The sequence below is a fragment of the Littorina saxatilis genome, linkage group LG15 (assembly GCF_037325665.1).
Source record: "Littorina saxatilis isolate snail1 linkage group LG15, US_GU_Lsax_2.0, whole genome shotgun sequence".
In the NCBI taxonomy this organism is placed as follows: Eukaryota; Metazoa; Mollusca; class Gastropoda; order Littorinimorpha; family Littorinidae; genus Littorina; species Littorina saxatilis.
In genome coordinates this window covers 40,780,861-40,793,360 of record NC_090259.1, presented here as the reverse complement: position 1 = coordinate 40,793,360, position 12,500 = coordinate 40,780,861, and the positions used below count along the sequence as shown (strand labels likewise).

The window sequence follows — 12,500 nt, the reverse complement described above, 5'->3', positions numbered from 1 at the left end:
CAGTGAGCGGGAGGTCGTGGGTTCGAACCCCGGCCGGGTCATACCTAAGACTTTAAAATTGGCAATCTAGTGGCTGCTCCGCCTGGCGTCTGGCATTATGGGGTTAGTGCTAGGACTGGTTGGTCCGGTGTCAGAATAATGTGACTGGGTGAGACATGAAGCCTGTGCTGCGACTTCTGTCTTGTGTCACAGTGTGGCGCACGTTAAATGTCAAAGCAGCTCCGCCCTGATATCACCCTTCGTGGTGACTGGGCGTCAAGCAAACAAACAAACAAACAAACAAACAAACAAACAAACAAACAAACAAACAAACAAACAAACAAACAAACAAACAAACAGTGTGAGGTGGCAGCTCATGGTCGATGCCTGCTGATTTTTGAGTAACTTTGTTTGCTGCATGACCTTCATTTCGACATTTGGATGAAGTGTTGAAGTGACTGTAGGCTAACCATAACATTTCATGACCGGTCCCTAACTTTTTTTTAGGGACTGTACTCTGCCAATTGCTTGAAGCCATTCCTTCAGTCCGATGATGTTGAAATGAGACACTGCAACACTCTGAACCACTTACTAGGGAGAAGCAACATCTTGTAGCCATCAAACTGCCCTTGCTTAATCCAAGTCGCTCCCTTTTCACGATAGGGGCATGCTGTTTCATTGCATTATTTTGTCAGTGTGTCATTTTACAAACACAAATTTGTGAGCTCAGTTTGTAACTGGAACCCTGTTGTAGCACGTGCATTACTGGTTTTTGGCTTGGCATGTCTTGCACCGATTTCATAGGACTTTGAAAACTGACCCCTTTCTAAAGAAAATATCACTTTTCCGCTTGTTTAGCATGACACAGTAACACTGCCTGCCAAAATGTTTCCTAGAGCAAGACTCACTGCCCTTTTGTTAACTCAAAAAGTGACGTTTCAATCAAATTGTCAAACCCTTATTTTTTGGCGAATATTTTCTAGATTGGGAACATTTCATGACCGGTCCCTAACTTTTTTTTAAAGAGTATGCATATGATTTTATCGTTATTTGAAAACTTGAACAACTCAGGTATGCACCGTCATTAGTGTGTGTACGTTCTTGCAAACGAACTTTTGTACGGAAAGTTTCTTCGAGTACATCGTTGCTGTGGAAACGGGTGTAAATGGCGGCCATGAATATGGATATACGAGGAGTGTTATAACTTGAGTTTTGGGTGTCAATGTGTTTAGCACTGACCAGTGAAGTCACGCGATCATTTTCAGTTAACGGTGGATGGACGGACTATGCCGAGCAGTCCCGTACAGCTTGCACCAAGTCATGCGGAACCGGAAGCCAGATCGCCACCAGTGTGCGCAGTTGCACCAACCCAGCTCCTGCCCATGGCGGCCGTTCCTGTTCCGGTTCGGGCAGTAAGCAGGATACCGTCAGCTGCAACACCCATCCTTGTCCCAGTGAGTAATCTATGAAAGGCCAAAACTGACTCTTCACCGGGAAAATTAAAAAAAAATGTGTCAAAGTTCGCAATCATTGTTGATGTTGAACTTGTTGATGTTGTTCAATGATGAATTTTAAGCAAAGTTAAACCAAAAATTACAAATTACTAACGCAATTTCCTTAAAAAATACTATTGTTAGTCTGAAAAATCGATTCATCCAAAACGCCACACTCTGCACAGAGCGCATGAAGGCTGTTGATTGTTTGTGTGTCTCCAAGTGGAGGGCTGGCCTTGCCCCATGTAGATGTCTAGCCAGTTAAAACACGAAGAACTGTGCATTTATGGCACTTAGCACGTAACATATTATTTTATTTGTATTTGAAGAGTTGAACAACACATGTATATGCACCATCGTAAACAAAACCCCCATCAATATCAAATGTCACACACAAAATGGGGCGAAAATGGGGAGAAATGTCACCAGGAAAATGGAGCGAAGTGGGGCAAAAATGGGGCGAAGTGACTCTGGGGCGATATAGCTTGGGGCAAAAGGGAATTGGAAATGGGGCGAAATGAAAATGGAGCGAAATGGATGGCTACCATCATGGTTCAAGTGTGTGTATGTTCTTGCAAACGAGATTTCTACGGAACCTTTCGTCGAGAACACCGTTGCTGTGGAAACGGGAGTAAGTTACGGCCATGTTGGATATAAGAGGAATGTTGTAACTTGCCGATCTTTTGAGTTTCGGGTGTCAATGGGTTAAGCACTGAATAGTGAAGTCACGTGATCGTTTTCAGTTAACGGTGGATGGACGGACTTTGCCGAGCAGTCCCGTACAGCTTGCACCAAGTCATGCGGAAACGGAAGCCAGATCGCCACCAGTGTGCGCACGTGCACCAGCCCCGCTCCTGCCCATGGCGGCCGTTCCTGTTCCGGTTCGAGCAGTAAACAGGATACCCTCAGCTGCAACACCCATCCTTGTCCCAGTGAGTAAACTATGGAAGGCCAAAACTGACTCTACACCGGTAAATATTAAATAAAAAAGGGTGTAAGCTCTCAAATATTGTTGATGTTGAACTTGTTGGTGTTGTTCAATTATGAATGTCAAGCAAAGCTAAAGCAAAAATGTCTTGTACTTTACTGGTAACAATCTCATAGTACGGAAACTGATATCGGCAACGGCCGGGTCAAACAAACGGGTGGATATTTGGCGTGACCGATTGTTATTTATACAATGTTATAACAGCGTTTCATACCCGCTGTGACTGTTGCATTTGTTTTGTTTGTCATATTTTTAATTTCTTTTAACAAAATGACAAGTTTCGGTGTCAGTAATGATATCCACTTGCATGTTATACAACTTACTTAACTCTTTCAACACACCCAATTTTGACACATTTCCAAAAAATATCATTAAATATCTGATGCACTTACATGTGAACCATCACAGATACTGTCAGGCTTTTACACACAGTACAAACACCCTTTAATTTAAACACTCACCGCTTGAGAACATCTTAGGTGCCCTCCGTAAAGAGCGAGCAATTTTCAAAGAATTTATTTTTGTGTGGTTTATCTTACCCCTGAGCCATCGTGAACCCATGTGATCCAGTTTCCTTTTTTTTCACAATGTAGTCGTCAGTTTGTGATTCCCAATGCGACTCGCTGTAAGCTTATCTGCAATAGCACGTTATTATGTACCTCTGAATCTAAAGGCACCAAACGGCTGTGATTCACACGAACTCTAGCGATGGCTTTTGACTGTGCAGAGGAACTGGCGATAGGCATTACAGTCGTCTGCTACGAGAGCCACGACCTTGCGTGACCCTGCATCCGGGCTTTTCTTTTTTCAAACTTTCAAAACTTCGAATTGTACTGATCTTGTCTTGCTGAAAAAAGAATTCTTTTATGATTTAAGAATGTTTGTGTAACAAGCTGTCAATTTATTATTTAGATTTTAAAAGTTAGATCTAGCGCCAAAACGCACCGTCCGATTTTGTTATCAGACAATCCGCAAAATTAATTCTTTGAAAATTGCTCGCTCTTTACGTAGGGCACTTAGGATGTTCAGAAGCGGTGAATGTGTAAATGACGGGGTGTTTGTACTGTGTGTAAAACCCTGACAGTATCTGTGATGGTTTACGGGAGGCGTACTGTGCCTTTAACGCCATTTCCTTAAAAAACAAACAAACTATCATTAGCCTGCAACATCAATTTATCAAAAACGTCCCACTCTGCACATAAAGCACACAGGCTGTTAATTATGTGTGTGTCTCCAAGTGGAGGGGTGGCCTTACCGCATGTCGATGCCTAGCCCGTTTAAACAAGAAACACTTTGCATTTGATGCACGTAGCACTAAAAATAATTAAGAATTTATTTTTAATTTGAAGATTTGAACAACTCATGTATGCATCATGTGTGTCTGTTCTTGCGAACGAGATTCCTACGAAAAGTTTGGTCGAGTACACCGTTGCTGTGGAAACGGGTGTAAATGACGGCCATGTTTGATATATGAGGAGGGTTGCAACTTGCTAATCTCTTGAGTTTTGTGTGTCAATGTGCTTAGCACTGACCAGTCAAGTCACGCGATCGTTTTCAGTTAACGGTGGATGGACGGACTATGCCGAGCAGTCCCGTACAGCTTGCACCAAGTCATGCGGAACCGGAAGCCAGATCGCCACCAGTGTGCGCACGTGCACCAATCCAGCTCCTGCCCATGGCGGCCGTTCCTGTTCCGGTTCGAGCAGTAAGCAGGATACCGTCAGCTGCAACACCCATCCTTGTCCCAGTGAGTAATCTATGGAAGGCCAAAACTGATTCTTCATCGGTAAAATAAAAAAAGGCTTTAAAGTTCTGAAAAATAGTTGATGTTAACGCCACCCTTCGTCTCCCGTAAAACGATTGTTATATTTACAATATGTGAACGGCGTTTCCGTGACTGTTGTTTTCTTTGTCCTATTTTAAATTCTTGTTACAAAATAACCGGTTTCGGTGACAGCAATGATTTCCACTTGAATGTTGTACAAACGCCATTTCCTTTAAGTTTTTTGTTTGTTTGTTTGCTTAACGCCCAGCCGACCACTTGACGAAGGGCCATATCAGGGCGGTGCTGCTTTGACATATAACGTGCGCCACACACAAGACAGAAGTCGCAGCACAGGCTTCATGTCTCACCCAGTCACATTATTCTGACACCGGACCAACTAGCACTAACCCCATAATGCCAGACGCCAGGCGGATCAGCCACTAGATTGCCAATTTTAAAGTCTTAGGTATGACCCTGCCGGGGTTCGAACCCACGACCTCCCGATCACGGGGCGGACGCCTTACCACTAGGCCACCGTGCCGGTCTTCCTTTCTTTTAAGTTAAAACGATACTATCGTTAGTCTGAAAAATCGATTCATCCAAAACGTCACACTCTGCACAGAACGCATGCAGGCTGTTGATTCTTTGTGTGTCTCCAAGTGAAGGGCTGGCCTTGCCCCATGTAGATGCCTAGCCAGTTTAAGCATAGAAGAACTGTGCATTTAATATAAATTGCCTCCATCAAATGTTATTTGTGAACAATTCAGATTTTTTTCTCTCTATTTTAAAGCAATGCAATCAACATACTTAGGTAGACAACGTGTGAAAAGACCTGTTTACATGATTTATTTTCCTTTTCGGAGGATATTAATATACAATTTACTGTTTAAAAAAAAAGGCTTCAAATTGTCTCCCTTGAACAAACACTTTTGCATACAATTTGTTTTCACTTAGTGGTATATTTAAGGCTGTATCAAGGAAAAATAGACCCCCCAAAATATTGAAAAAAGTCTTAGATGTATTTACCTTTTAATAAAAAGAAAAATTGTGTTTTATTTTATCTTATAAGTGATAAATATAAGAGGAGTGTTGTAACTCGCCGATCTCTTGAGTTTCGGGTGTCAATGGGTTAAGCACTGAACAGTGAAGTCACGTGATCGTTTTCAGTTAACGGTGGATGGACGGACTATGCCGAGCAGTCCCGTACAGCTTGCACCAAGTCATGCGGAAACGGAAGCCAGATCGCCACCAGTGTGCGCACGTGCACCAGCCCAGCTCCTGCCTATGGGGGCACTTCCTGTTCCGGTTCGAGCAGTAAACAGGATACCCTCAGCTGCAACACCCATCCTTGTCCCAGTAAGTGACTATGGAAGGCCAAAACTGACTCTTCACCGGTAAAAATAAAAGGTGTCAAAGTTCTCAGTTATTGTTGATGTTCAACATGTTGGTGTTGTTCAATGATGAATGTTAAGCAAAGCAAAAGCAAAAGTGTCTGGTACTTTCCTTGTAAATATCTCAAAGTTTGAAGACTTGAACAACTGATGTATGCACCCTCGACTGTGTGTATGTTCTTGCAAACGACATTCCTACGGAAAGTTTCGTTGAGTACACCGTTGCTGTGGAAACGGGTGGAAACTACGGCCATGTTGGATATAAGACAGGGGTTGTAGCTTGCTAATCTCTTGAGTTTCGGGTGTCAATGTGTTCAGCACTGAACAGTGAAGTCACGTGATCGTTTTCAGTTAACGGTGGATGGACGGACTTTGCCGAGCAGTCCCGTACAGCTTGCAGCAAGTCATGTGGAACCGGAAACGAGATCGCCACTCATGTGCGCACGTGCACCAACCCCGCTCCTGCCCATGGCGGCACTTCCTGTTCCGGTTCGAGCAGTATGCAGACCACCCACAGCTGCAACACCCATCCTTGTCCCAGTAAGTAAACTATGGAAAGCAAATAGTGACTCCATTCCAGTAAAATATAAATGTGTGTGTGTATGTGTATGTGTGCAGAGCAATTCCAGGAAAACTACCGGACAGATCTTTATAAACATTGGTTTGTGCAAAATATGTCTCATGTTGACATACTTCGCCGAAACAAGCTCTACCTGTCTCGGTTAACGGGTTTTGGCTAACCAGGTGTTTGTAGTTTCGACGACGACTGATCCTAGATTTTCAGTGTCGATCTTTTAGTTTTAGAGCGACACATCACCTAAATAGTTTGACCTCGCTTGACGCGACATGTTTGTTTCTGTGTTTTCAGTCGACGGAGTCTGGACGGACTGGAGCGACTGGGACAGCACCACTAAGTGCACGGTGCTGTGCGGAAGTGGAGAGAAGGACCAGACACGTGACCGCTCCTGCACCAATCCTGCCCCTCGCTATGGCGGCCGCGCATGCGCAGGAGAGGATCGACAGAACCAAACTGTTGCCTGCAATACTGACGACTGTGGAGGTATGATAAGGCTGTCAAACTGTCTGCCTGTCTGTATGTCTCTTCTCAACTAAGATTACACCCCCCTCCCGGCAAACAAAAATAAGAAGAAGAAGAAGAAGAAGAAGAAGAAGAAGAAGAAGAAGAAGAAGAAGAAGAAGAAGAAGAAGAAGAAGAAGAAGAAGAAGAAGAAGAAGAAGAAGGAAAAAAAAAGTAAAAACCTCCAGAAGTCTGAAAATAAATCAAGTCTTTAAAAGCAGAAAGTTGAAGATGGAAATAAACGTACAGAGAATACAACCAGAAAATCAGGAGAGCAAGATCTTAAAAAAGTGGTGGGGTGAGGTGTCGTTCAATCGATTTTTTAACCCATTAATGCCTAGCGTCCTCGTATGAGGACGCTTTCATTTTAGGCATTTCTTTCAGTGCCAATAAGTGTGTGACCAAGTTTGACAGTACACACATATCAAGGGAGAGTATTCGCAAGCAAAAATTGGTTGCTAGAGTTTCCTCCCTTCCATAGCTTCCATCAGCGGCCATTTTGGACCCCACACGTGTTGTGTCAAGCCAGCATAATGCCACCACCTAGAAGGTAAGGCCATACCTCGTTCAGTTTTTACTTTTTTAATAACATTACATAAGTGAAATTGGTCCTTAATACAATGTTTAGAGATAATTTTTTTATTTTTTCTAAATGTTTTGTATTTTAGTGATAGTGACTGATCAAAGCGGCGTCCTCGTATGAGGACGCTAGGCACGAATGGGTACAGGTTTTTATAGTCACTTTGCATAATACTTGCTGAGCATAATAGTCACTCAGTGTGTTTTTGTTTTGGCAGATATACTGTCAATGACGTGCTTGACATACTGGAGGAAAACAACACCTTTCAACGAGCAGATGTTTTCATTGAGCCTCCACCAGTTGACATGCTCACTGATGAGGATAGTGGTGACGAGGAAGAGCGCCCCACTGTTGAAAACCTGAATGGACGCCAGCTGTCGGCAAGTGCCACAGCAACTATTATTCTTCCTGATGGAAGACAAACAATCGGAGAGGAAAACCAGACAATTTACACTGAAGAAGAAGCTGTAAGAACCGTTATTTATAATGTGTAAATAAATTAGACAAGTAAGGGGTGGGGTGAGTCTTGGCGAAAATGAATTGATGGCAATGGTGACCGTAAGTGTTTTCATTGCGATTCTGTTGCTGTCAGGCTATAGCACGGTGCCCAGAAGAAGGATGAGATGGTCTCACGACAAGGACATCCACAATATTGCCGCCTCAGAAGCGATGACCAGAGACCGCTTTGAAGAAATCTTACGTTACCTGCATCTCAAGGACAACACAAGACTAGACCCTGAAGACAGGATGAGTAAAGTCCGTCCTCTCCTGTCCATGATAAATGAATGATGTCTGAACAACTTTGTCAAGCAACAAAGCCTCAGCATTGACGAAAGCATGGTGCCATATTATGGCCGTCATGGATGCAGACAGTTCATCAGGGGGAAGCCGATTCGCTTTGGCTATAAGTTCTGGATCCTGGCTACCCCTCTTGGATATGTGGTTCAGCTCGAACCTTACCAAGGTGCGAAAGGCAAGCAGGTAACCGAGTGTCCAGGACTTGGCATGGGAGGCTCTGTTGTCATTGACTTGATCGCCGAAATCCAGGGGAATGATGCTTACCATCTGACGTTTGACAATCTGTTTACCTCGCTGAAGTTAGTTGACCATCTGACAACAAAAGGCATCGGATGCACAGGGACAGTGAGGTCCAACCGCATGGAAGATTGTCCACTCAAGAGCGTCAAAGACATGCAGAAGGCAAACAGAGGAACTTACGACTACTCCAAAGACGACAAGACCGGCTTCGTTGCGGTTCGCTGGAATGACAACAGCGTCAGTGGTGAACGTTGTATCCAACTGTGTGGGCATCCATCCTGTGCAGACAGCCAGCCGTTGGTCGCGATCTGCTCACCAGAGAGTTCAGATTGGTCAACCGTTTCTGATCTCCCACTACAACAAGACCATGGGTGGCGTCGATCGAATGGATCAAAATGTGGACACGTACAGAGTCACCATAAGAACCAAAAAGTGGTGGTGGCCTATTTTTGCATACATTCTAGATGTCTGTGTGCAACAGGCATGGCTGCTGTATCGACACACTGATGCAGCTACCAACACTCCACTGGACCTGCTTGCTGTTCGCCGCGCCATTGTCAAAAACTACTTGGCCAAAGCAGCACAACCCCCACCTGTTGGTCGTCCACATGGCCACACTCCACAGCTTGATCGCAGAGTGTCCAGAGCTGTACGCTTCGACGGCAAAAACCACGTGGTACAGTGGATCGACAAGCAAATCCGCTGTGCTCTCTGCCACAAGAAATGCAGGCAAAAGTGTAGAAAATGCGACGTCGGGGTGCATGTGAAATGCTTTGAGCAATTTCACACTGAGTGAACTGTACAATTGCAACTGTTGACTCCATGTACTGCTAGTCAAGTGCTAAAGTAGTAAGAGGTTACAAATTTGTGTTCTTCCGATCTCAAATTCTACTGGTAAAGTGCATAAGCTGCTGACCATACTGGACAACTACTAGAAAAAGCACCAAAATGTCCCCAATATGAATAGCCAAAGAGGCAGTTTCAATTTCTTTATTTGTTTGAATGTTATGATTACACTTTCAACTGTTCACAGTTTGATGTTGCAAGAAATTAAAGATGTTCAATGCAACCAAGTGCATAAGCTGCTGACCATGACGGAAAACTACGAGAAAAAGCACCAAAATGTCACCAATATGTACAGCCAAAGAGGCAGTTTCAATTGTTTTCATTTGTTTGAATGTTATGTTCACACTGTCAACTGTTTACAGTTTGCTCTTTGCAAGAAATTAAAGATGTTCATTGTGTTCTACAAGAAAATGTCTTACGTTGGTCTTGTTATTTACCTGTGCCCATTCGTGCCTAGCGTCCTCATATGAGGACGGTCGATTTATTGCATATAAATCACAACACATGCCAATACCATTCAAATGACACTTGCACATGACTTTTATATATCATTTGACACCAAACAAACAGAAAAAAAATTGAAAAAAAAATTCAGGCATTAATGGGTTAAAGGTGCATTTCACTGTACAATGGAAACCCCCTTTTAAGACCCCCGAAATTAAGACCCCCGAAGTTAAGACCCCCGAATTTAAGACCCCCGAAGTTAAGACCCCCGAAGTTAAGACCCCCTCCTTTTTAAGACCCTCCTTTCTCAGATTTCTGTTCATAACCTCTGTACACTTACCTCCATTTTAAGACGCCCTCACTTTTAAGACCTGATTTTGTCAACATTTGGAGGTCTTAAGATAGGGTTCCACTGTTTGTTCTTTTCAGACCGGTGCCCTGTGGGCGCGGACACGTACATCGAGGCTGGGGATCAGCACTACTACTACCGCTGTCAGCAGGGTCAGAACAACAGTGTCAGCACCAAGGCTCTGCTCATGAAGTGAGTCTGTGTGTGTGTGTGTGTGTGTGTGTGAGTGTGTGTGTATGTGTATATGTGTGTGTATGTGTATATGTGTGTGCGTGCGTCTGTGTGTGTGTGTGTGTGTTTTTTTTTGTTGTGTGTGTGTGTGTGTGTATGTGTGTGCATGTGTGTGTGTGTGTGTGACAGAGAGGCAGAGTGACACAGAGAGGCAAGAGAGGCAGAGAGACAGAGACAAAGAGAGGGAATTCTTTTTACTTACCTCTTGCACCAATGTAGAAGTATATTTCAAGTGATTACAGGCAATAACACCCTTCATCAACAAAGTAATCGAGCCATCTACATACACTACAAGAAACATTTTTATCTTTGCAAAAAAGCAAACAAACAAGAAAGTTTAACTTTTAAGAACGTTTAATTCAGGACAAAACAACAGATTCACAAGAGCCTCCACCTCACAGCCTTAAAAGTGGAGAAACAAGAGACATGACTGACACTAATACAGAAAGGTTGCTGTGATTTATATTAGACAGAAAAAAATAAAGAAATCTTACTTATATTAGACAGAAACAAATAAAGAAATATTGCTGTGACTTATCCTAGACAGAACCAAACAAAGAAATGTTGCTGTGACTTATCTTAGACAGAACCAAACAAAGAAATGTTGCTGTGACTTATCTTAGACAGAACCATACAAAGAAATGTTGCTGTGACTTATCTTAGACAGAACCAAACAAAGAAATGTTGCTGTGACTTATCTCAGACAGAACCAAACAAAGAAATGTTGCTGTGACTTATCTTAGACAGAACCAAACAAAGAAATGTTGCTGTGACTTATATTAGACAGAAACAAATAAAAAAATGTTGCTGTGACTTATCTTAGACAGAACCATACACAGAAATGTTGCTGTGACTTATCTTAGACAGAACCATACACAGAAATGTTGCTGTGACTTATCTTAGACAGAACCATACACAGAAATGTTGCTGTGACTTATCTTAGACAGAACCAAAATAACAAAGAAATGTTATTGTGACTTATCTTAGACAGAACCAAACACATAAATGTTGCTGTGACTTATCTAAGACAGAACCAAACAAAGAAATGTTGCTGTGACTTATCTTAGACAGAACCAAACAAAGAAATGTTGCTGTGACTTATCTTAGACAGAACCAAACAAAGAAATGTTGCTGTGACTTATCTTAGACAGAACCATACAAAGAAATGTTGCTGTGACTTATCTTAGACAGAACTAAACAAAGAAATGTTTCTGTGACTTATCGTAGACAGAAATACATACAGAAATGTTTGCTGTGACTTATCTTAGACAGAACCAAGCAAAGAAATGTTGCTGTGACTTATCTTAGACAGAACCAAAACAACAAAGAAATGTTGCTGTGACTTATCTTAGACAGAACCAAAATAACAAAGAAATGTTGCTGTGACTTATCTTAGACAGAACCAAAATAACAAAGAAATGTTGCTGTGACTTATCTTAGACAGAACCAAAATCACAAAGAAATGGTGCTGTGACTTATCTTAGACAGAACCAAACAAAGAAATGTTGCTGTGATGTATGTTAGACAGAACCTAACAAAGAAATGTTGCTGTGACTTATCCTAAAATGTTCCCAAGATGGTGATGAACTTTATTTTCTCCTAGATGCCCCAAGAAGACGGTTTGGAGCCAAGACACCAAGAACTGCATCCACAGACCCGACGACTCCACCCCCGCCCCCGCCCCCGCTGCATCTTGCACAGAGGGCGCCACCCGAGCTGACCCCACTGATGACTGCACGTGAGTGTCATAATCACTTCCGGGTCATATCTAAATGGATGCTGAAATGGGTTTGCAAAGTTCCTCCTTTGTTCATTTGAAAGAAAAAAGAAAATAATAAGAACAAATTCACGAAGAGTTGAAGTGCTGGAAATCAGCTGATGAAGAACAATCGAAATTTTTAAATAACAAATACTGTTATCTTTTTAATGCATTTATATTGGCCCCAAAAAACAAACAAACAAACAAACAAACACCAGTTGTTATGTATTAGTGTGCCGTAGTGGCACAGTGGTTTGACCGCTTAATTAGCTCTCATTTTGGAGGCGGTGGGTTTGATCCCATCCGAGGCCAATACAAATACCCACATTTTTCGAGCGCTCTCCAGTCCCCCCTGCAGGAAATGGGTACCTGATCCTCTTACGGGGAGGGGAAGGCAAAGGCGACAAGGGAGAGGAGTGGGCACCGCCCTCATAAAGCTAGCCCGAGATTTTTTGGGGGGTTTGTTTTGACCTCAGTTGCATGCAGGCTGCTTCAACCTTTTTATTTTCTTCTCCCCCCCCCCTTTTTTTTTTGGCGGGAAGCATCCTTCTTCATTGGT

General features: G+C 42.9%; 1 protein-coding gene across 1 annotated transcript in view; it reads left to right on the top strand.

The window, feature by feature from the left end:
- Positions 1-12,500, top strand: part of LOC138948329 (SCO-spondin-like) — an 82,443-nt gene that overhangs the window by 20,509 nt on the left and 49,434 nt on the right. Inside the window, exons 8-15 of the mRNA XM_070319839.1 lie at positions 1,245-1,433; positions 2,216-2,404; positions 4,019-4,207; positions 5,393-5,581; positions 5,968-6,156; positions 6,485-6,676; positions 10,032-10,143; positions 11,786-11,920. Of these exons, the coding sequence (XP_070175940.1) occupies positions 1,245-1,433; positions 2,216-2,404; positions 4,019-4,207; positions 5,393-5,581; positions 5,968-6,156; positions 6,485-6,676; positions 10,032-10,143; positions 11,786-11,920 (1,384 nt within the window). The remainder of the gene's footprint in view (positions 1-1,244; positions 1,434-2,215; positions 2,405-4,018; positions 4,208-5,392; positions 5,582-5,967; positions 6,157-6,484; positions 6,677-10,031; positions 10,144-11,785; positions 11,921-12,500) is intronic.